The sequence below is a fragment of the Heteronotia binoei genome, chromosome 14 (genome assembly GCF_032191835.1).
Source record: "Heteronotia binoei isolate CCM8104 ecotype False Entrance Well chromosome 14, APGP_CSIRO_Hbin_v1, whole genome shotgun sequence".
Classification (NCBI taxonomy): Eukaryota; Metazoa; Chordata; class Lepidosauria; order Squamata; family Gekkonidae; genus Heteronotia; species Heteronotia binoei.
The window spans coordinates 46,795,789-46,816,168 of NC_083236.1; the positions used below are offsets into that span (position 1 = coordinate 46,795,789).

General features: G+C 44.1%; 1 protein-coding gene across 1 annotated transcript in view; it reads left to right on the forward strand.

Annotated features, from left to right (window-relative positions):
- The window catches only part of RHPN2 (rhophilin Rho GTPase binding protein 2), a 58,392-nt gene that overhangs the window by 26,080 nt on the left and 11,932 nt on the right, over nucleotides 1-20,380 (forward strand). Inside the window, exons 4-9 of the mRNA XM_060254119.1 lie at nucleotides 5,626-5,701; nucleotides 9,616-9,693; nucleotides 10,914-11,038; nucleotides 11,845-12,011; nucleotides 16,474-16,661; nucleotides 19,880-20,036. Of these exons, the coding sequence (XP_060110102.1) occupies nucleotides 5,626-5,701; nucleotides 9,616-9,693; nucleotides 10,914-11,038; nucleotides 11,845-12,011; nucleotides 16,474-16,661; nucleotides 19,880-20,036 (791 nt within the window). The remainder of the gene's footprint in view (nucleotides 1-5,625; nucleotides 5,702-9,615; nucleotides 9,694-10,913; nucleotides 11,039-11,844; nucleotides 12,012-16,473; nucleotides 16,662-19,879; nucleotides 20,037-20,380) is intronic.

Sequence of the window (20,380 nt, forward strand, 5' to 3'; positions counted from 1 at the left end):
TTGGGCTGCATCCACAGACCGTTGGATATTCACTACCATTTATTTAAGTATATTTTTACCCTGCTTTTCTCCCCAGTGGGAACCCAAAGCAACTTACAAAACATATAAATTTAATTTACAAACACAATATATAAAACAAACAAAAGTAAATAAGATGTCCTAGGCTGACATCCACTAGGTCAGTGAAACTGGCCGAGACTATAGGGTGTAGTCCATAGGCTAAGGGTATTTCTGCTTGCAACCCTGGCCATACCTGGGCTCAGGGCTTTTGGGGTAGAAAAAGCCCAACAGGGACTCATTTGCATATTAGGTCACACACCCCAACATCACCATTGTTTCACATGGCTTTTTTGTAGTAAAAGCTCGGCAGGAACTCATTTGCATATTAGGCCACGCACCCCTGGTGCCAAGCCAGCTGTAGCTGCATTCTAGTGTGTTCCAGCTCAAAAAAATCTCCACCCGGGCTATAATAAATACCTTGAGTAACTGCATCCTGGATTGCTAACCCTTCACCAGCAGACTCAGAAAAACAGTTTGGATCCTGTTTGGTGGCAGTGGTTAAGTTTGGTGCGCGGACTGTTATCTGGGAGAACCGGGTTTGATTCCCCACTCCTTCACATGAAGCTGCTGGAATGGCTGTGGGTTAGCCATAACTCTGGTAGGAATTGTCCATGAAAGAGCAGCTGTTGTGAGAGCTCTCTCAGCCCCACCTACTTCACAGGGTGTCTGTTGTGGGAGAAGGAGATAAAGGAGATTGTAAACCGTCTGCGACTCTGATTCAGAGAGAAGGGTAGGATATAAATCTTCTGTCTTCTTCTTCAACAGAGAGGCTCTCTTCTTTTAGAGGTAGGATAGTCATTCTGTTCATTGAAAAAGCTGCCATTGATTCTTTTCTCATGCCAGTATTTGCTCAGGCTGTCTTCTGAGCAAAACGGGCATGGGGGAGAAGAAAAACGGAACAAGACATTGTGCTCTATGGTCTCCAGTTCCATCTTGGTGCTATAGCAATCATTTACAACTGCATATTTCTTTGTGGACAAGCTAACCCATTTGCAAATGATTGCTATAGTACAATAGCCAGAGATGTGTGGATACACACTTGGTTTCTGTTACCATTGGCACACGGACCTCTTCCTTAATCAATACTCTTGGTAGGCTGGTAGCCCAACCTTTTTTCAGGGACATTTTGTAAAGACTTATGTGCCCTGCCAATCAGAAAAGAGAAGGTTATTATTCTCTCCCCCCCCCCCCCATGGGGTTGGCATTTCAAAGGGTCACAATGAGAGATTGAATTCCACTCTACATTCATCATCGGATCTGGCAGGAATGTTGGTGCCCATGGAAATTGTGCACAAACCTGGCAACTTAATAAAGATGGATCATGGGGGAATGCTTTAAGTCAACAAGCGAAGGGTTTGTTTTAATGTCCTGGGTAATACCAGAGGTTTTTTTTGGCCTTTTTTGTCTCCCTGAAAGTGGCGGGCTTTTGTGGTGACAGTGATGTGGTTTGTTTCCTCTTCCTGCATGGGCTGCAAGAGAGGCAAGTTGCTTCCATCTATGATAAGGGAGAATCAGGAGAAGAGTCTTGGGCTTTCTCTGATAATTCCCCATCTTTTCTGTGGAGGTTGCCAGGAATAGACTCAAACCGATGGTTTCTTACACACCTGGGGAAATGTTGATTGTCACTTTGGGGTTAGCAATTTTTCTCTAGGTGAGTTTGACAAGGGATCCGGGAGTTTGCCATCCCATCACTGGGGATGTATGTGGAGAGGGGGAGGTATCTGTGAATTTTGTGCATTGTGCAGAGGGTTGGACTAGATGACCCTGGAGGTCCCTTCCAACTCTGTGATTCTTTGCAGGCCTTAGATTCAAGAGGAGCTCACAGGAGCGCAGTTCCTGAACCTGTCTGATTCCCCACCTCCTCCCCACCTGCCTTGTCCATTAAACAGTAGGTGCAGCTCCTAATCCCTGGATTAGGAGAATGGGCAGCCAGCCAGCCACCAGGAGCTCTGCCACACCCCCAGCAGCACTCATTAACCCCTGGAAAAGCCCACGCCACTCTTTTTCCACTTCTTATGGGATTTCTGAGAGCCAGTTTGGTGTAGTGGTTAAGTGTGTGGACTCTTATCTGGGAGAACCAGGTTTGATTCCCCACTCTTCCACTTGCAGCTGCTGGAATGGCCTTGGTTTAGCCATAGCTCTGGCAGAGGTTGTCCTTGGAAGGGCAGCTGCTGTGAGAGCCATCTCAGCCCCACCCACCTCACAGGGTGTCTGTTGTGGGGTGGGGGAAAGATAAAGGAGATTGTAAGCCACTCTGAGTCTCTGATTCAGAGAGAAGGACAGGGTATAAATCTGCAGTTCTTCTATTCTTCTTTGGGCAGTGGGTGGCTTGCTGGCCTTTTGACTTGGAGGGGCAAGGAGAGCCCCAGGTGAGCAAGGCCTGCTTGGGCTGGCTGGATCTCTAGCCAATTAAAATAGGCCTCACTCACCTAGGGCTCCCCTTTCTTGTGTTAAGTTGCTTTTGGCTCCCTTTTCTTGTGTTAAGTTGCTTTTGGCTGGTTGGGGGGGGGCGGCATATGCTAATGAGCTCCACCACCTAGTTTTTTACAAAACGATCCCTGATTCTATGACAGTGTACAATGGGCACAATTAGCCAACAGCGTGCACAACGTGCATGTGAAGGCACTTAAGGAAGTGGCCGTGGTTTACTGGCATGCATAAAGTCCTTGTTTCAATCTCCAGCATCTCAGTTAAAAGGGTCAAGTAGAAAGTGATGTGAGAGACCTCTACCTGAGATCCTGCCAGTCTGAGTATATAAGACCGACTCTCCTTTGGTGGACCAATGGCAGCTTCCTGTGTTCATCCATTTATGGATTCGAACTAAATATTCCATCATCAGAATGGAACTTTCCTGCCCCCCCCTGTCCCACTGTAGCCCACTGATCTGCTTAAAATGCTGCTCTGGGGGGAAGTGGGGGACCCTGAGGAGCGGCATGAGGGAAATCTGCAGTGGGTAGGGGGCATTTGAAATTGCCAATTTAGTCGGGATTCTAGGGTTGCCAGCTTCCAGGTGGGCCCAGAGATCTGCCGCTTTTACAACTGATCTCCAGCTGGCAGAGATCAGCACCCCTGGAGAAAATGGCTGCTTTGAAGGGTGGACTCTGTGGCACTGGACCCTGTTGAGGCCCCTCCCCAAATCCTGCTGTCTCCCAGATCCACCCCCAGAGTCTCCAGGCATTTTCCAGTAGAGATCTGGCAACCCTATTGGATTTAGAGCCAGATTAACAATTAGACCAAGTAGGCACTGGCCTATAGGCCCCCACGTCGGCTCCCCCCCACCCCAGTTTCTCCCCTGCTTGCAGTCCTCGGAGCCTGCACATGCAGCCAGCAACTGAGCTGCTCTTTGCCTGACTTGCCTGGTCCAGCTTCTGCTGGCATTGTCGCCAAGTTTGCCTCTCTCTGCTTCTCCTCCACAGTTTAGAACATAAGAACATAAGAGAAGCCATGTTGGATCAGGCCAACGGCCCATCAAGTCCAACACTCTGTGTCACACAGTGGCAAAAAAATTTATATACACACATACACTGTGGCTAATAGCCACTGATGGACCTGTGCTCCATATTTTTATCTAAACCCCTCTTGAAGGTGGCTATACTTGTGGCCGCCGCCACCTCCTGTGGCAGTGAATTCCACATGTTAATCACCCTTTGGGTGAAGAAGTACTTCCTTTTATCCGTTTTAACCTTTCTGCTCAGCAATTTCATCGAATGCCCACGAGTTCTTGTATTGTGAGAAAGGGAGAAAAGTACTTCTTTCTCTACTTTCTCCATCCCATGCATTATCTTGTAAACCTCTATCATGTCACCCCGCAGTCGACGTTTCTCCAAGCTAAAGAGTCCCAAGCGTTTCAACCTTTCTTCATAGGGAAAGTGCTCCAGCCCTTTAATCATTCTAGTTGCCCTTCTCTGGACTTTCTCCAATGCTATAATATCCTTTTTGAGGTGCGGCGACCAGAACTGCACACAGTACTCCAAATGAGACGGCACCATCGATTTATACAGGGGCATTATAATACTGGCTGATTTGTTTTCAATCCCCTTCCTAATAATTCCCAGCATGGCGTTGGCCTTTTTTATTGCAGATGCACACTGTCTTGACATTTTCAGTGAGTTATCTACCACAACCCCAAGATCTCTCTCTTGGTCAGTCTCTGCCAGTTCACACCCCATCAACTTGTATTTGTAGCTGGGATTCTTGGCCCCAATGTGCATTACTTTGCACTTGGCCACAGTAAAAGGGGCTTTTTAAGTTTAGTAAAAGGGGCTTTTAAGAAGGTGCCTGCAGGCTGCAGTGGGAGCCATGGGTGGTGGGGCACTCAGACTCTGAGATAATTTGCAAGGGGGCTAGGGTTACCAAGTCCAATTCAAGAAATATCTGGGGACTTTGGGGGTGGAGCCAGGAGACATTGGGGGGCGGAGCCAGGAACAAGGGTGTGACAAGCATAACTGAACTCCAAGAGAGTTCTGGCCATCACATTTAAAGGGACAGCACACCTTTTTAAATGTCTTCCTTCCATAGGAAATAATGAAGGATAGGGGCACCTTCTTTTGGGGCTCATAGAATTGGACCCCCTGGTCCAATCGTTTTGAAACTTGGGGAGTACTTTGGGGAGAGGCACTAGATACTATACTGAAAATATGGTGCCTCTACCTCATAAAACAGCTCCCCCAGAGCCCCCAAAATCTCCAGATCAATTCCCCATTATACCCTATGAGAATCGATCTCCGCATAGGGAATAATGAAGTGCTCAACAGACATTTCCCTCCCCCCTCCCTTTCTGGCAACTCTGAAGGGGGATTGGCCTCTCTACTCACGAGTTGCTGCCAACTTCTTTACAGCAACACAGACACACCATCCCAAGAGGAAGCCTTTCAATCGGAGACTGAAGCCTCTGGAGGTGGAAAGGCACATGGTCCTCTGGGGGTGGGGCTTCCCCCCGCCGGCCAGCTGACTGGGGGTGGGAAGGAGTCTGGGAAAGCGGAAGAACCCCCGGTGGGATCTGGGGATTGGCAAGCTTAAAGGGGGCCCTCAAGAGTTCAACTGCCTAGGGGCCTCCACAGGGTTTAGTCCGGCGCTGATTGGATTCTACTCTAGGCTTCTTAGGTTTGGAGGACTCTACCCTGGTGATAGGGTGATACCTCTCCAGTGTGTGGCAGAAAGATAGGCAGGATTCCAAATGGATCATATCTGTACATTTTCGGGGAGAAACTGTAATAGAATAGCAGCCTTTGGAGCTAGAGGGTTTGCCTGTAGGCTGGGATAGAAATTTTTGATAACCCATTAACTTGTCGTGTACCCTTGGGGTCTTTGTTGCTCTTTTGTCTTCATCTCTCATTCCTTTGAAATGGAAATGACAATAATTCGCTTAATTGGTTTGTTTCTGGAGTGAAGGAAGGTGAAACAGTCCAGGAACAGTAATGCCTGTGAATGACTTTGGAAATAGGAAAGTCAGAATTCAGCCTTGGATGGTGCATGGAAGTTTGTCAGGCACCCATTTATCTGTATGGACTGAGAGAGAAGAGTTAAGGGATTGACCTATTTTATGTGTTCCTCTTTTTAACACAGACAGGCGTTTAGCATTCCTCTGATCCCGCTTGGCTTGAAAGAGACCAAAGATGTCGACTTCGCCATGCCCTTGAAGGTAAATTTTCTAAGTAGTCAAAAGCCATATTAAAACTACAAACATAAGTATATCGGAGACGTTGTGATCTTATTTTTCAAAAAATAACTTTTAAAAAGTGGTTGTATGTAAATGATTCATGAATGTAATCTAAAACTGTGGCCCTCCTCCCCAAACCCAAGATTTTGTTGTGGATCTCAGGGTGTTGCAGGGCTGCTTAATATAGCTCGGTTGTCCTGGGATATTTTAAAGTCACAATATGAACTTGGATGGGTTTTTTTAGGTTTGAGGGTTAAGAGGGAAATATTTTTTTTAATCAAATCTTGAACTCCAAGAGCAGATTTGAGACATAATATGAGCTTAAAATACATTTTTTAAATATAAACTGTAAGATACTAGGTATTTCCTCCATGTTTTTGGGAATGTAAAAATTGTCTGATTCCTCTCTCTTTGTCATTTCCATGGACCATTGAGTTTATAGGGTGGGGGTGGGCAGGGAAACTCTATAGCCTCTTACTTCTAGGAATTCTTTCTACTGGAATAAAAAGGTTGGTTGTGTCCTATTTTGCAACCACCTTTCTTCAGAACAGACACATACATAGTTCACAGGGTTGGTATCCACAAACGTTTTGAAGTGTAGAATCTTGAAACTGGCAAGTACCAAGTCTTAAAACAGTGGATCATTCTTTGGAATGATAAATTCAGGGTCAGAATGGGTTATTATAGGAAAGTGTGGATTGGTTGATTGATTAAAAAGACTGAAGACTGCAGATTTACACCCCACCCTTCTCTCTGAATCAGAGACTCAGAGCGGCTTACAATCTCCTATATCTTCTTTCCCCACAACAAACACCTTGTGAGGTGGATGGGGCTGAGAGGGCTCTCACAGCAGCTGTCCTTTCAAGGACAACTCCTATGAAAGCTATGGCTAACCCAAGGCCATCAACAGCTGCAAATGGAGGAGTGGGGAATCAAACCCGGTTCTCTCAGATAAGAGTCCATACCTAACCACTGCACCAAACTGGCTCTCTAAATTTATGGATTGCCCAAACCCTGCCATAGCAGGGCTCTGGGCAATGTAAAACATATTTTAAATAGTTACAGTTGAACAATTACAGTAAAAACAAAATTTAAAAGCACATGAAAGATTAGAAAAAAACAGATGCTGAGTAGTATTTCTGTTCGCATTGCAGACAGCTGGCTAATTTTGTGGGGAGGGGGGAAGCAAGTTGAAGGCTGACAGAGATGGAGCAGGTGTTATGGATTGCATGGAAATAGGCTCCCTCAGGGCTTTTTTTGTATCAGGAACTCCTTTGCATATTAGACCACACACCCCTGATGTAGCCAATACTCTTACACTAACCCCTGTAAGAAGAGCCCTGTAAGCTCTTGGAGGATTGGCTACATCAGGGGTGTGTGGCCTAATATGCAAAGGAGTTCATGATACAAAAAAAAGCCCTGGGCTCCCTTAGAGAATCATACCTGTTCCTTCTACAAAATATAGGAGTGCTTGCAGTGTGGACCAAGGCTATCGAGTTAGTCACAAAATAGTGGGGGGGGGGGGGGGAGAGAATGTGGCTTCACTTGTAGACTTTTTCCAAGGCTTTAAAAAAAGTTCCTTGGTTTTCACTGTCTAATTGTTGCAAGTTTTGTAGTTCTGTCTCAGAAATTTGATGTGCTGTCAACAGGGTTGCTAGATCTGTATTGGAAAATACCTGGAGACATTGGGGATGAATCTGGGAGAGGGAAGGGGCCTCAGGAGGGTACAATGCCCTAGAGGCCACCCCTCAAAGCAGCCATTTTCTCCAGGGGAGCTGATCTCTGCCAGCTGGAGATCAGTTGTAAAAAACAGGAGATCTCCAGGCCCCAACTGAAGGCTGGTGACCTTAGTTGTCAGTACACCAACTTAGTGATATTAACCCCCCTTGCGCAATTTAAGTCTTTTGAACCCTTTGGGGCCAGTTCAAAGTATGACAGAATTGGTCTAATTCTAAAATTTGTTGGCACAAGCTGCGTGAAACCAAAGATCAATAAAAATTTGAGCAGAGAACAGATTTTTGGCTCAGGCAGGCATGCTTTGATCACAGGTTTTGTTTCAAAAGACACTGTAGCTTCTGTGCATTTCATAAATCATGTGACACTGTTAAAGAAGAGAAAGATGTTTATCAAGGTTCTGCCTGGTGTGCTTAGGAAGCTGTGCAAATATTTACCCCATGAATGAGATCAGGCACTTTTAAAAATCTTCCCTGACTTTTTCTCTGAATGACAATGTCCAACTCTTGGGCTTTACTCTGTTTATTGTTTTAATTCTTCAGAATCAAATGTCCTTCGATTTTGCAGATCCTAAGAACCACACCCTCAGTTTACGTGAACATAAGGATCTTAGTGCTGCCCCCAGTCCCATAACAAATTGCTTTATAAAATAACTGGGGAGAGGGTCTGATGTTCAACACCTATCCACAGTTCCATTGGACATGTCCAAATCTTGGCCTTAGGGTAGCCAGGTCTGTGTTGGAAAATACCTGGGAACTTTGGGTGTGGGGCCAGGAGAGAGCAGGGTTCAGGCAGGGGAGGGGCCTCAGAATGGTACAATGCCAAAGCAGGCGCTTTCTCCAGGGGAGCTGATTTCTGCCAGCTGAAGATCAGTTGTAAAACTGGGAGATCTCCAGGCCTCACCTGGAGGCTGGCAACCTTACTATTTGGATCCCAGCCAATATCATTTGCTTTTTCACCATTTTGTGGATGATGAAATAACTTCACAAATAGAAGACTGGTTTTTTGGGGGGATTTTTTGCCAAGAGTAAGGAAATGAAAGAGTTTGTTAACAATTGCCTGCAGCAAGCCAGACAACTAATAGTCCCTCCCAGAATTCAAGGCCTGGTATTTGGGCTGTCACATTTTTAATCCAGAGAGTCATAGACAGTCCAGCCATTAATTGTCAGAAGAGGGAAGCAAGTTATCAAGAGTAATGTTTAGAGTTTCTGGTTATCATCATCTTTAATTTTGATCAGTACAGAGCTGGAAAATGGGTTACTAATGTTGCATAATGGCTACTAGAACCTTTAAAAAGGTAAAGCACCAGTCGTTTTCGACTCTGGGGTGACGTTGCTTTCACAGTGTTTTCATGGCAGACTTTTTACGGGGTAGTTTGCCATTGCCTTCCCCAGTCATCTACACTTCCCCCCCCCCCCCCAGCAAGCTGGGTACTCATTTTACTGACCTCGGTAGGATGGAAGGCTGAGTCGACCTGGAGCCGTCTACCTGAACCAGCTTCCGCTGGGATTGAACTCAAGTCGTGAGCAGAGGGCTCCGACTGCAGTACTGCAGCTTTACCACTCTGCGCCACGGGGCTCTTACTAAAACCTTTAGTGTTTTATAAAGATATTTCAGTTTTCAGAATGGGTATGACCAAAAAACTCTCCAAAAGATCCACCAAAAATATACATTAGTCCAGAGAGATTGGTGGAGGGGGGGGGGGCAGAATCATGCTAGAGAGAATGATGGTAATAAGGAGGTACTACCATAGGCAAATACCTGACTAGGTGATGTTTTCCTCATAAGATATGCCACTGGGATCAGGACTGTCTGATAAAGAACATCCCATCCCACATTCTCCATTGTAGAGCTGGGGGCTATTTTCATAATTAGCATTTGAGTTCCATGACATCAGAGAAAGTCCATTTTAACTTAGGTATAACATAATGAAGGCACATGCATATTTCAGGTGTATCTAATTAGAGTCCCTTAAAAAACTAATTCTTCTTAATGCTATGCATATTCCTATCCATGTAATGACCTGGTCTTGCTCATCTTCAGCTATAGCAGCCACTTTTGGGGTCCAGTTTAGAAACATCCAAACTGGTATTTTGGTTGTGATAGAGAAGATCAGCTATTACCCAGTTATGCAATACTTCTTCAACATGTTTTGTTTTCAGGATTTCATTCTGGAGCACTACAGTGAAGATGGTTCTGGATATGAAGATGAAATAGCAGATCTGATGGATTTGCGACAAGTAAGCTGAGGCTCTTTAAGAACGACTACACTTGGTTTTCCAAGAATCTGCTACACTACATAAAATGTAATGTGTCTAGGGATATTTGAAACTAGTGTGGTGTCTAGGGCTGCCTGCCTCCATGTGGGTACAACCAGAAAAAACAGCCATGAATATAACAACTAACAATAATTAATCTTTATAAATCACAATTCCATCTCACACAATACAATTTTCAGTCATAATAAACAACCTACTAAGGTGCAATAGTCATATAAATCCAACTTCTCTTCAAAGTGCAATTCGAAAGTCACAAGTCCAGTATTTTAAAGTGCAAGTATCTCTTGTCTTCCACTCTGCAGAATACAAAGGAAGTGCTTGTGCCATTCCTTAATAAAATCTTTCCAATTTACTGGATGTTATCAATTTCTAAATGTGTAAACCCACAAGATGTAATTTGTGAGGGTGAGATCACCTTTGTGTATGCTGTCTTGTGACTGTGTGAGAAGGCGCAGAATACCTTTGTGATGAGGCCTGCCTTAATGAAGTAGAGGGGCTACCTCATGTTGCAAATTTGCATTTATGGAAAATGTTAATGGTAAAAACACAACTGTTTTATTAAGTCTGTGTGATGTTATAAATTGTTATAAATTATTCGTACCTGACTGATCCACTGAAAGTTTTGAGTTTCATATGAGAAATGAGACAGCTGGAAAATGGCAGTTGGACTGAGAAGTGGGTGAGAGAAGATGACTGAGAAAGCAGACTTTTGTGGGTTTGCCTTAATCCAAAGGACTGTTTGCACCTAGGGCAGGGGTGGCCAAACTGTGGTCCTTTTTGGTCCTGGCCCCAACCTTGTGGAATCAGCTCTCTATGAAGATCCAGGCCCTACCTGGCTTGTTAGCCTTTTGTAGGGCCTGTAAAATGGAGCTGTTCCACCAGGCTTTTGGATGAGGCGATGGGTATCTATCCATTAGATCGGTTGATCTCCCCTACGTACTGCGCTGATCTGCTGTACCGCCCTGCTATACCATCTTATTATACCGTCTTGCTGGACCATCCTGTTGTACAGTTATTGAGTATTGTAATTGGTTATTGTAATGTTATTGTGATTTTGTTATTCATGATGTACTCTGCTCTGAGCCCCCATGGGGGAATGGGCGGAATATAAATAAACTAATAATAACAACAACAGTAATAACAACAACATATTACAGCTAATGGATGTTGTTTGTTCTAAGGCATGCCGTACTCCCAGCAGAGATGAGTCTGGAGTTGAGATGCTGATGAGCTATTTTCTTCAATTGGGCTTTGTGGAAAACAGATTTTTCTCACCAAGCAGACATCTGGGGATTTTATTTACCTGGCAAGTGTTTTTTTTTTCCTTCTCTCCCCGCCCCTTCCATATGAAATGGAATACTGTTAATCAGCCACTGGGTTCAAGCTAACTTGAAACATAGCTTTGCCCTCTTAACAGACAGTTTGAAACGGAACCCAGCCTAGGTGCTTCTGAAGGGGAACTTGCCTGTCAGCCAAAAAAGCTCTTTAGGGGTCTGGTCGAGCGTTGTAAGGAGGGGTGTGTGTCGTGCTTGAAAACACAGAGAGAGAGATCTGTGCTCCCATTTACAGAGCTCAGCCATTTCAGGTGCATTACGTGCGCTCATTTAGAAGCATTGTTGACTTTTAGTTGAAGCACAAGGCTGTGTCTGGTAGAGATGAAATGTTAATCTCTTAATTATGGGTAAGAGTTTGGGTGCAGGCCTCAAGATTGTCTATCTGCTGCTTCGCCTAACTTTCTCCCCCTCTCTCACATGCTCACTTCAGCCATGCGTAATGCCAGCATCCCCACTAACCAGAGCTGAAGCAAACCAGAGCTACCATTTGAAGCTAGATGCAAACCAAGTCCTGATTAAGAGAGGCCTCTGGTAATGCTGTTATCCAGAGGTTTGGGAGTGCAGTACCCTGGGGGCTTTCTTCCAGTCTCTTTATTTATGCAACCTGAAAAGGAACCGGAGTACCTTCCAGTCTCTTTATTGTGCAGTAAAAGGGAGTGACCAAAATCACATATTTGCTGGCTCCTTGTGTTGAGTGGTATAGTGAAAAGTACCAGGCCTTCCTTTGTTGAATTCCCTTTTTTTAAACTGACATCTGATTTTTTTCCCCCCAACGAAGGTATGACTCTTTCACAGGAGTCCCCATCTGCCAGAAGAATCTGTTGCTTGAAAAAGCCAGCGTCTTGTTTAACATAGGAGCTCTCTACACACAGATTGGCACGAGATGCAACCGGCAGACGCAGGAGGGGCTCCAGAAGGCAATCGACACTTTCCAGAGAGCCGCAGGTGCTGCGCTGCATCTTATTGCTTGGGGGAAACCTTGATGCGTTGCTTAATCCGAGTGCTTCTGTCTGGGTTGCTTGTTTCTCCTCAATGGAAATGTCTACATTTCAGCATGAGCTTCTTAGCTTAATTTCACAGCCATTTAGACACACAGGAGAAGCAGGATTAAAACCTGAAAGGTTATTAAGGGAATTCGGGACTAGCTTTTAATTAAACATTCCTTTTCAAATTTTAGTTTCAACCTTCCTCCCCTGCTCCCCTCAGTTCAGCACTGCCATCTGAATAACTCATTTAACTCTAGACAAAATGAATATTGTGGTTAATGATTAATGATGCTGAGGGTTTGGAGGCCTGTAGGTGACTGCAGTCCATTATGAACTGTTCTTCTGCCCTCACAATCATTGCTCTCTCTTGTTTGTAATGTAACTACAGTAGCAGTTCCTGGTGGTTCAGAGCATATATATTTTTACCCTGCTGCACCTTGCCCCCAAAGTGGTATAATGTTGTCCTGTGTCTAGAAGCATGTGTGCAAACATAAGAACATAAGAGAAGCCCTGTTGGATCAGGCCAATGGGCCATCCAATCCAACACTCTGTCACACAGTGGCCAAAAAACCCCAGGTGCCATCAGGAGGAGGTCCACCAGTGGGGCCAGGACATTAGAAGCCCTCCTACTGTTGCCCCCCACCAGCACCAAGAATACAGAGCATTACTGCCCCAGACAGAGAATTTCACCTATACCTTGTGGCTAATAGCCACTGATGGACCTTTGCTTCATACGTTTATCCAATCCCCACTTGAAGCTGTCTATGCTTGTAGCCACCACCTCCTGTGGCAGTCAATTCCACTGTGTTCATGTGTGTGCTAAAATTTTAGATTCTCAGAAATTTTAGATTCTCTTCTAGCTGGAGGCCGAATTAAGGACTGCAGCTTCAAGCATGTGCAGGTGGGCATTCTCTTTAGCAGGACTTTTTTATATATAGCAGGAACAGACAGGAATGCTTGCTTGATGTCGGGGTGTAGCCTAGTACAGGGGTGGCCAACGGTAGCTGTCCAGATGTTTTTTGCAACTCCCATAAGCCCCAGCCATTGGTCATGCTGGCTGGGGCTGATGGGAGTTGTAGGCAAAAAACATCTGGAGAGCTACCATTGACTACCCCGGCCTAGTATGCAAATGAGTTCCTGCTGGGCTTTTTCTACAAAAAAATCCCTGTACGAAACAATGGTGATGTCAGGGGGTGTAGCCTAATATGCAAATGAGTTCCTTTTTTCTATAAAGAAAGCACTGGTCTTTAGCATTCAGTCTCCTGGAAAATAATGACTTCCATTTTTCTAAAAAAAGGTTTGCTAGTTCTTATGAAGATGAGTATGTTAAATGTGTGGTAAATAAGTGGCAAAATCTCGGAAAAGGAGAGTGGAGGGATTAAGTTTCTGCATAGATCCTTTTTACTCCCCAAGATTTGCAGAACCTAAATATGATTTTGTTTATTTGATTAGTTCACATAATACATAGAGATTAATTTATTAGCCATCAGGTCACCATAGTCAATGTGACTTGATGGCTAATAAATATATATATTTAGGAGAGGAGCCGCATACATAAAGCATATATAGTAGCCCAAAATTGTCTGAAGGACATCCGTGAAGCATAGTGAAGATTGTTGCCCCAGACTTTACCCAAAACCAAAATCCTGTGCAAAAAAACCTGTGAGGGAAATAACTGGGATCTCAGGACAAATTAGACAGTGTTTTTGGCCTCTGAGAGAGGAGTAGATGGATGTTAAGAAATGCAGGGCTTGGCATGTTTTTATCTGAAATCTGGTTTTCTCTTTTTGTGAGAAACTGAGAATAATCCTCTACACTTAGATAAAATTGAAATTGTCTCAATTTTTTTTTAAAAAAAACCCATCCAACTGGACATTGTAATAGGACATTGGAGGCTTTTCTCCTTGAGGGCTGGCATTAAACATATGTTACTTTTGGAAACATGCTGCGAGCGGATGGGATTCACAGCCCTGAATGGATGTCATAGTCCGTTTTTCAGTGTGATTGAGCAGTTAAAAACATGTTGGCAATACATGCCCAACCAGTTAGGTGAGATGTGCTTTGGAGATTAGACTTCAACCCTGTCAAGAGTTACTTTTAGCATTTATGGTACAGTAAATGTTTGTTTTTAATTTTCAAAAGGATGGTTCCTTTGAGAACTGGATGTTGTCATAGCTCTGCCACCGATCACACTGTTCCACCTTGCTTGCTACTCTGGCACGGCCCTGACTGCCTTACAGTGTCCTCTTGGAAGGGTTCCAGAGTTTAGCTATTCAGGGCTGTTTCTCTTCCTTAAGCTTCTAAATAGTCCTCTCTTCCTGTTCTTTCTATTCTCCCCCAGCCCCAGGGGCATGCATTTGAAATCTGGAAAGAAAAAAAAACACAGTTACGTGCCTTTCCAACAAAATGGCTATCAGAAAATCTGGTTTTCTACTGTAGAACTTGGTAGTCTCTCCCACAGTCTTAAAACCTTCCTCTTGTGTTTGCAAAAGCTCATCCTGGGACATTTCCACCTGGGGTTGCCTGCCCAGAGTTCAGTGCTCTTGGGAAGTGTTTGTTTTTTCCTTGTTCCCAATCACATTGTGGTGCATTTGTCTACCTCCCTGGCTCGTCTTCTATCTTTCTCAAACCTGGTTTGCTGCAAAATTTTGGGAGAGATTGCAGTAAAGCCTGGGTGTGTGCATAGGAAATCTGGATTTTCCCACCTCGCTGGCAGCCATTTTCCCTAACCCTGTCCCTGCGGTAGCTGTTTGCTTCCCCTCCCTCTAAAGTGCTTTTGAAGGGGGAAAAAAAACAGCCCTAAATATTATTAAAGGTAAAGGGTAGTCCTCTGTGCAAGCACTAGTCGTTTTCGACTCTGGGGTGACATTGCTTTCACAACGTTATCACGGCAGACTTTTTACGGGGTGGTTTGCCATTGCCTTCCCCAGTCATCTACACTTTCCCCCCAGCAAGCTGGATGCTCATTTTACTGATCTCGGAAGGATGGAAGGCTGAGACAACCTGGAGCTGGCTACCTGAACCAGCTTCCGCTGGAATTGAACTCAGGTCGTAAGCAGAGGGCTTCGACTGCAGTACTGCAGCTTTACCACTCTGCGCCACGAGGCTCTCTTAAATATCATTGCACTGATGTAATCTTATACTAATTTGTGTACCAGGTTCTCTGAATTCCTAGCTTTCATCTTTTAAAAAGACTCTAGTCGCTTTCTTTGCAGAGATATAATAGGAAAGGCATATCTCTGCAATGGAAGGGACTAGAGCAGGGGTGTCAAACTTATTTGTTCTGAGGGCCAGATCTGACATAAATGAGACCTTGCCAGGCCATGTGTGTCATAAAATGTAATGCCAGGTAGCGGAGATATAAATTTTATAAAGGACACAAAGATTTATTGAAAATTTAAAATATGCTTAAAAGATTAGCACTCTTGCAGTATTTATCCGATAACAGACACCTCTCTCTGATAACTGGTAACTCTGATAACTGACACCTCTTGCTCTGAATTATTGCATCAAAATCTGGAGACAGTGTCTGCTGTAGCAATCTTTTGAGTTGTTCAGGTGTGTGTCTGTAAGTTGCAAACCTACTTTTGATGTATTGACATTAATTACAGCAATCTCATGGTCAGTGCTTTGAGCCTAAGACCCAGGGGAAAACATGAAATGGCTGAGCATTGGGAGATTTTGTACATAAGCTGCTTCATGTGCTGGTTAGCCAATGGAGAAAATAGAGGCTTTGCTCTGTAGCTCCTGTGTGACAAGCCTGGCAAAGCAAGATGTAGAAGGAAATGTGAGAGAGAAGAAAGCTGTTCAGTAAGTTGTTCGCAGGCTTGATAGGTGTCCTCTGGGAGCCTGATCCAGCCCTCGGGCTGCATGTTTGATACCCCTTGATTCTTCTAAAAATGGAAGTTGAGAATTCAGAGAACATGGTAGACATATTGGTACATTACATCACTATTACAGTATTTTAGGTCTGATTTTTGTAAAATGCAAAAGTCCTAGTGGCTAGGGAAGGGTGTGTGGCCCTACTGGTGGCCTGGGGGCAGGGGGACTATGGGGAAACCTTCCATATGGAATCCCATTGCTGTTATGCTTTATCAGCAGCTACACCAGCAACAAGGAAACCATGCAAGCCCATTTTAATTACATTTTGTTTTAAATCATTGAAAATTGAGAGGATAATATGACCTGTGTTGAATTGTTTTGTACACTTTATTCTTAGCAACAGGTTCCTGATATTAAGGGTATTTAAATTAGCCATTTAAAAGAACTTTAAATCTGTACTCAAGCTAAATGGATACCTGATTTAATAATTTTTTTTCAGATAGAATAGCTTCTGGCATAATCTTAATTTCAGTTTTGTCGGTTAACTGATTCCTTGTGAAAAGATGTATGCTGAACGTTCGTCCCGTGTCACCCTGCAGGAGTTCTTCATTATCTAAAAGAGACTTTCACCCACACTCCGAGCTACGATATGAGCCCCGCCATGCTAAGTGTGCTGGTCAAGATGATGCTTGCTCAAGCTCAAGAATGCATCTTTGAGCAGATCTGCCTTCCCGGGATACGGAATGAGTTTTTCACACTAGTGAAACTGGCCCAGGAAGTTGCTAAGGTAGGCTTTCAGTTCACTGTTTTTATTATTATTATTATTAGTTTATTTCAATTCCGCCCCTTCTCCCTTTTGGGGGGCTCAGAGCGGAGTATACAATTTAAATTAAAATTACAATAAAATCATAATAAAAACAAGTTCAACATTCAGTAAGTGCAGTAAGTTAGTTCAGCAAGGTGATATAAAGCAAGATAGTATAGCTTCACAATACAGTGGTGCAGCGGGCCGTAAGGGCATAGGGGGAGGCTAACCGAGCTAATAGATAAATTGATGCCTGCTGCCTCATCCAAAGACCTGGCGGAACAGCTCCATTTTACAGGCCCTACAAAAGGCCAACAAACCAGGTAGGGCCCAGATCTCCACAGGGAGCTGATTCCACCAGGTCGGGGCCAGGACCGAAAAAATACTGGCCCTGGTAGAGGCAAGTCTTTAGACCAGTCATACAGAAAGTTCACTCATTGTGGTTAAGAGTGGCGGACTCTAATCTGGAGAACTGGATTTGATCCCCTACTCTTCCACATGAAGCCTATGGGGGTGATCTTGGGCCAGTCTCTGTTCTTTCAGAAAACACTGCCCTACCTGCTCTGGGGAGAGGAAAGGAATGTGATTGTAAGCCGTTTTGAGATCTTTAAGATAGAGAAAAGCTGCATATAAAAACCTCTTCCTCCTCCATTCAAGACTACATAATGAATTAGGACGGAGGTGTGATCTGAATGGGAGATTTCAGACTGTACAGCTTATGCTATTACACTTACAAGCAGGGCTTGTTTGGGGGGGGGACCCAGCAGGAACTCATTTGCATATTAGGCCGCACCCCTGATGCCAAGCCAGCCGGAACTGTGTTCATGTGAGTTCCTGCTCAAAAAAAGTTTTTCTTATAAGTGATACAATAGTTACATTTTAAATAGATGCCATTTAAGTATAGGGAATGTTATTTGTTACCTTGCCTTGGATAGGAGGTAATATGTTAGAGCATGTAAAAGTTTGCATTGCAGCTTGCAGACCTGGCAGCAGGAGCAGGAATGTAGAACATGTGGGGTCTGATCTTGTAAGAATATTTGCACATATAGGCATCAAGTGGAAAGTGGTGTAGATGTCACACTGTGTTTATGCTCCTCCTGGTATCCGTTGGGTCCTCAGAGATTCAGTCTTAGCCTGCAAAAAGGAACAGTCTCAGACTGAGAGAACAGACATGACCAAGAACACAGACCTGCTTTTGTCTGCATTGCCCTGATTGCGATCCAGGTTAGGTACGGAGGGGAGCGGGGGATGACTCCTCTAGCTCTACTAAGTTGCACTAATCAAAATCTGCCACACAGTTCTTAGCATTTCTCAGCTGGGGATGTATGCCCTTACAGCTTGCATGTTAAAAGAATATGGATTTTGGTATATTCAGTCACAAAAGAAAGGTTTCACTACTAGAAATGTGCAGATGGAAATCCTGCTTGCTATTTTAAGTAAAAATGGGAGGGGGGAATCTTCTGCCTCTCTGAATTCTGAATGGCAGAGGTTTTCTTTCCATGCATTCCCGTTTAGAAGAACACATGAATTATGACCAGTATTCCCGCTATGCTGAGTTAGTGCGAGCTAGCTCATAGTTAGCCTCCAGCTCACACATTTTTGTCTTAGCTCAGGAAGGATGACCCCAGAGCACACTAATTTATGCAGCAGCTCACAACTTCAATGCCGGTAGCTCACAAAGTAGAATTGTTGCTCACAAGACTCTGCAGCAGTTTAGAGGGAACATTGATTATGACTATGAGAAGATATGTTCTATAGAGAAACTGCATAATTTGGTGAGCCAAGGACAATGGCTTCTAGAAGACCGGTTGGTAGCAGCAAGTGAAGTTCATTGAATATGTGACTTTAAAGCAGCCTGTTCAAAATCTTGTCTCGCCAATGTTAAAAGCTGGCATTTCTCAATTATGCTCCTGACCTAAATCCAGATTGTAACCTAGCCCATTAGAAGCAAAGTATCTGATTATTAAACCAGCCATCTGTTATTAACTCTCCTTCTGTATAAAGGCCACTGAAAGATTGGCCCCAACCAATCATGTTGGTTTATGATAGGACAACAGTGATGACATAGTTCACAATGCCAAGTTAAAGGCCTGGTCAGTGTACAGTCATATTTTTTCCCTTAAAAATCCAAACAAAAATATGAAATTCAAACTTCGTTAATTGTTGAGGTATTTAAAGAATTTTTTGGGTGGTGATAAAAGAAGTGCAGAAGGGGAAACAGACAGAAGGCAAGGGGCTAGGAGCCTCAGATGAGGCCCAGTGACTTGTGCAAGATCTTAAAGAGACTGACCAAAGAATTGGGGAACCCCTGCTTTGGACCTCACCTCTGCTGAAAGCTCACAAGGTGGCTTTAGGCAAGTTATTCTCTCTGAGTGTCAGCCCCCATCCATGGAGATGATAAAACTGACCTACTTTATAGGGCTGTTACAAAAGACTACACAATTTTACTACGTAAAATTTTCATGTGCTCAAGTGGGGGCACTTTCACATTTCCTCTGAGGAATGACCTCTGTCTCACCCCAGCTCTGCTTGGGGGAGTCCTCTGTCCTCCAGGAAAAGCCTTTTCTAGGTATTTTGGGTTTCAGGGGGAAATAGGGAAAGTAAGGAAATTTTATCCAGAACCCAAGGCAACGTACCTGAAGAACTTTAAACACTTAGAATTCTTAAATGATCATAGTAATCGTTCTTTACGGTTTATAATCTCTTCTTTCCTCAATGCACACATCTTGTTAATGACTTCCAAATACTTCAAAAGCAACAGTATGATAATACTTTTATTGGAATTAACCAGGGCTTTCTTTGAGCAGGAATGCAGTTCCGGCTGGCTTTGTGTTAGGAAGTGTGGCCTAACATGCAAAGGAGTTCCTATTGGGCTTTCCCCCAAAAATGCCCCGCACAAAACAATGGTGACATCAGGGTGTATGGCCTAATATGCAAATGAGTTCCTGCTGGACTTCTTCTACAAACAAAGACCTGGGATTAACCAAAGCATTGCACAGTAGTGAGCAAGCTTTTGTGTTTTCACCACAACTCATTGTGTGGGGTGCTCAATAAAGCCAGGAAGGTTGGGCAGAAGAGAAAAGGGTGTTCTTTGGCATAGTGGAAACTCTAGGTTGCAACCAGCTGTACTTAACCATGCACAACAGAGCTCTTGACGGCATTGAAACTTGCTCCAGCTTGGATATTGTTCTGTGTTTTAGGTTGGAGAATTCTACATGCTTGTTAACACAGCAATGAATCAAGCGCCGGTCAAGGAGAACATCCCTTACTCTTGGTCGAAACTGGTCCAAGTCAAGTCGGATCACTTCAGAGCTTTGGCACATTACTTCATTGCCACAATTCTGAGCGACCACCAACGTGAGAATGAGTTCAATTAATTTATTTTACATCCCTGTGCAAAGTGATTGTAGTCATGACTCCCAACTAAAGAGGAAATTGGCCATGTGCAGGTGACTCTGTTTGAGAGCTACTTTGGTGTAGTGTTTCAGTGTGTGAACTCTAATCTGGGAGAACCAGGATTGATTCCCCACTCCTCCACATACAGCTGCTGGAGTGAAATTGGGTCAGCCACAAGTTCTCAGAAGAGATGTTCTTTCAAGAGCAGTTCCCAAAAGAGCTCTCTCAGCCCCACTGACCAGGTCAGGCTGGGTCAGAGAAGCTTTTCCTGGAGATCTCCAGGAGTTCCTTTTTCAAGCATCTCT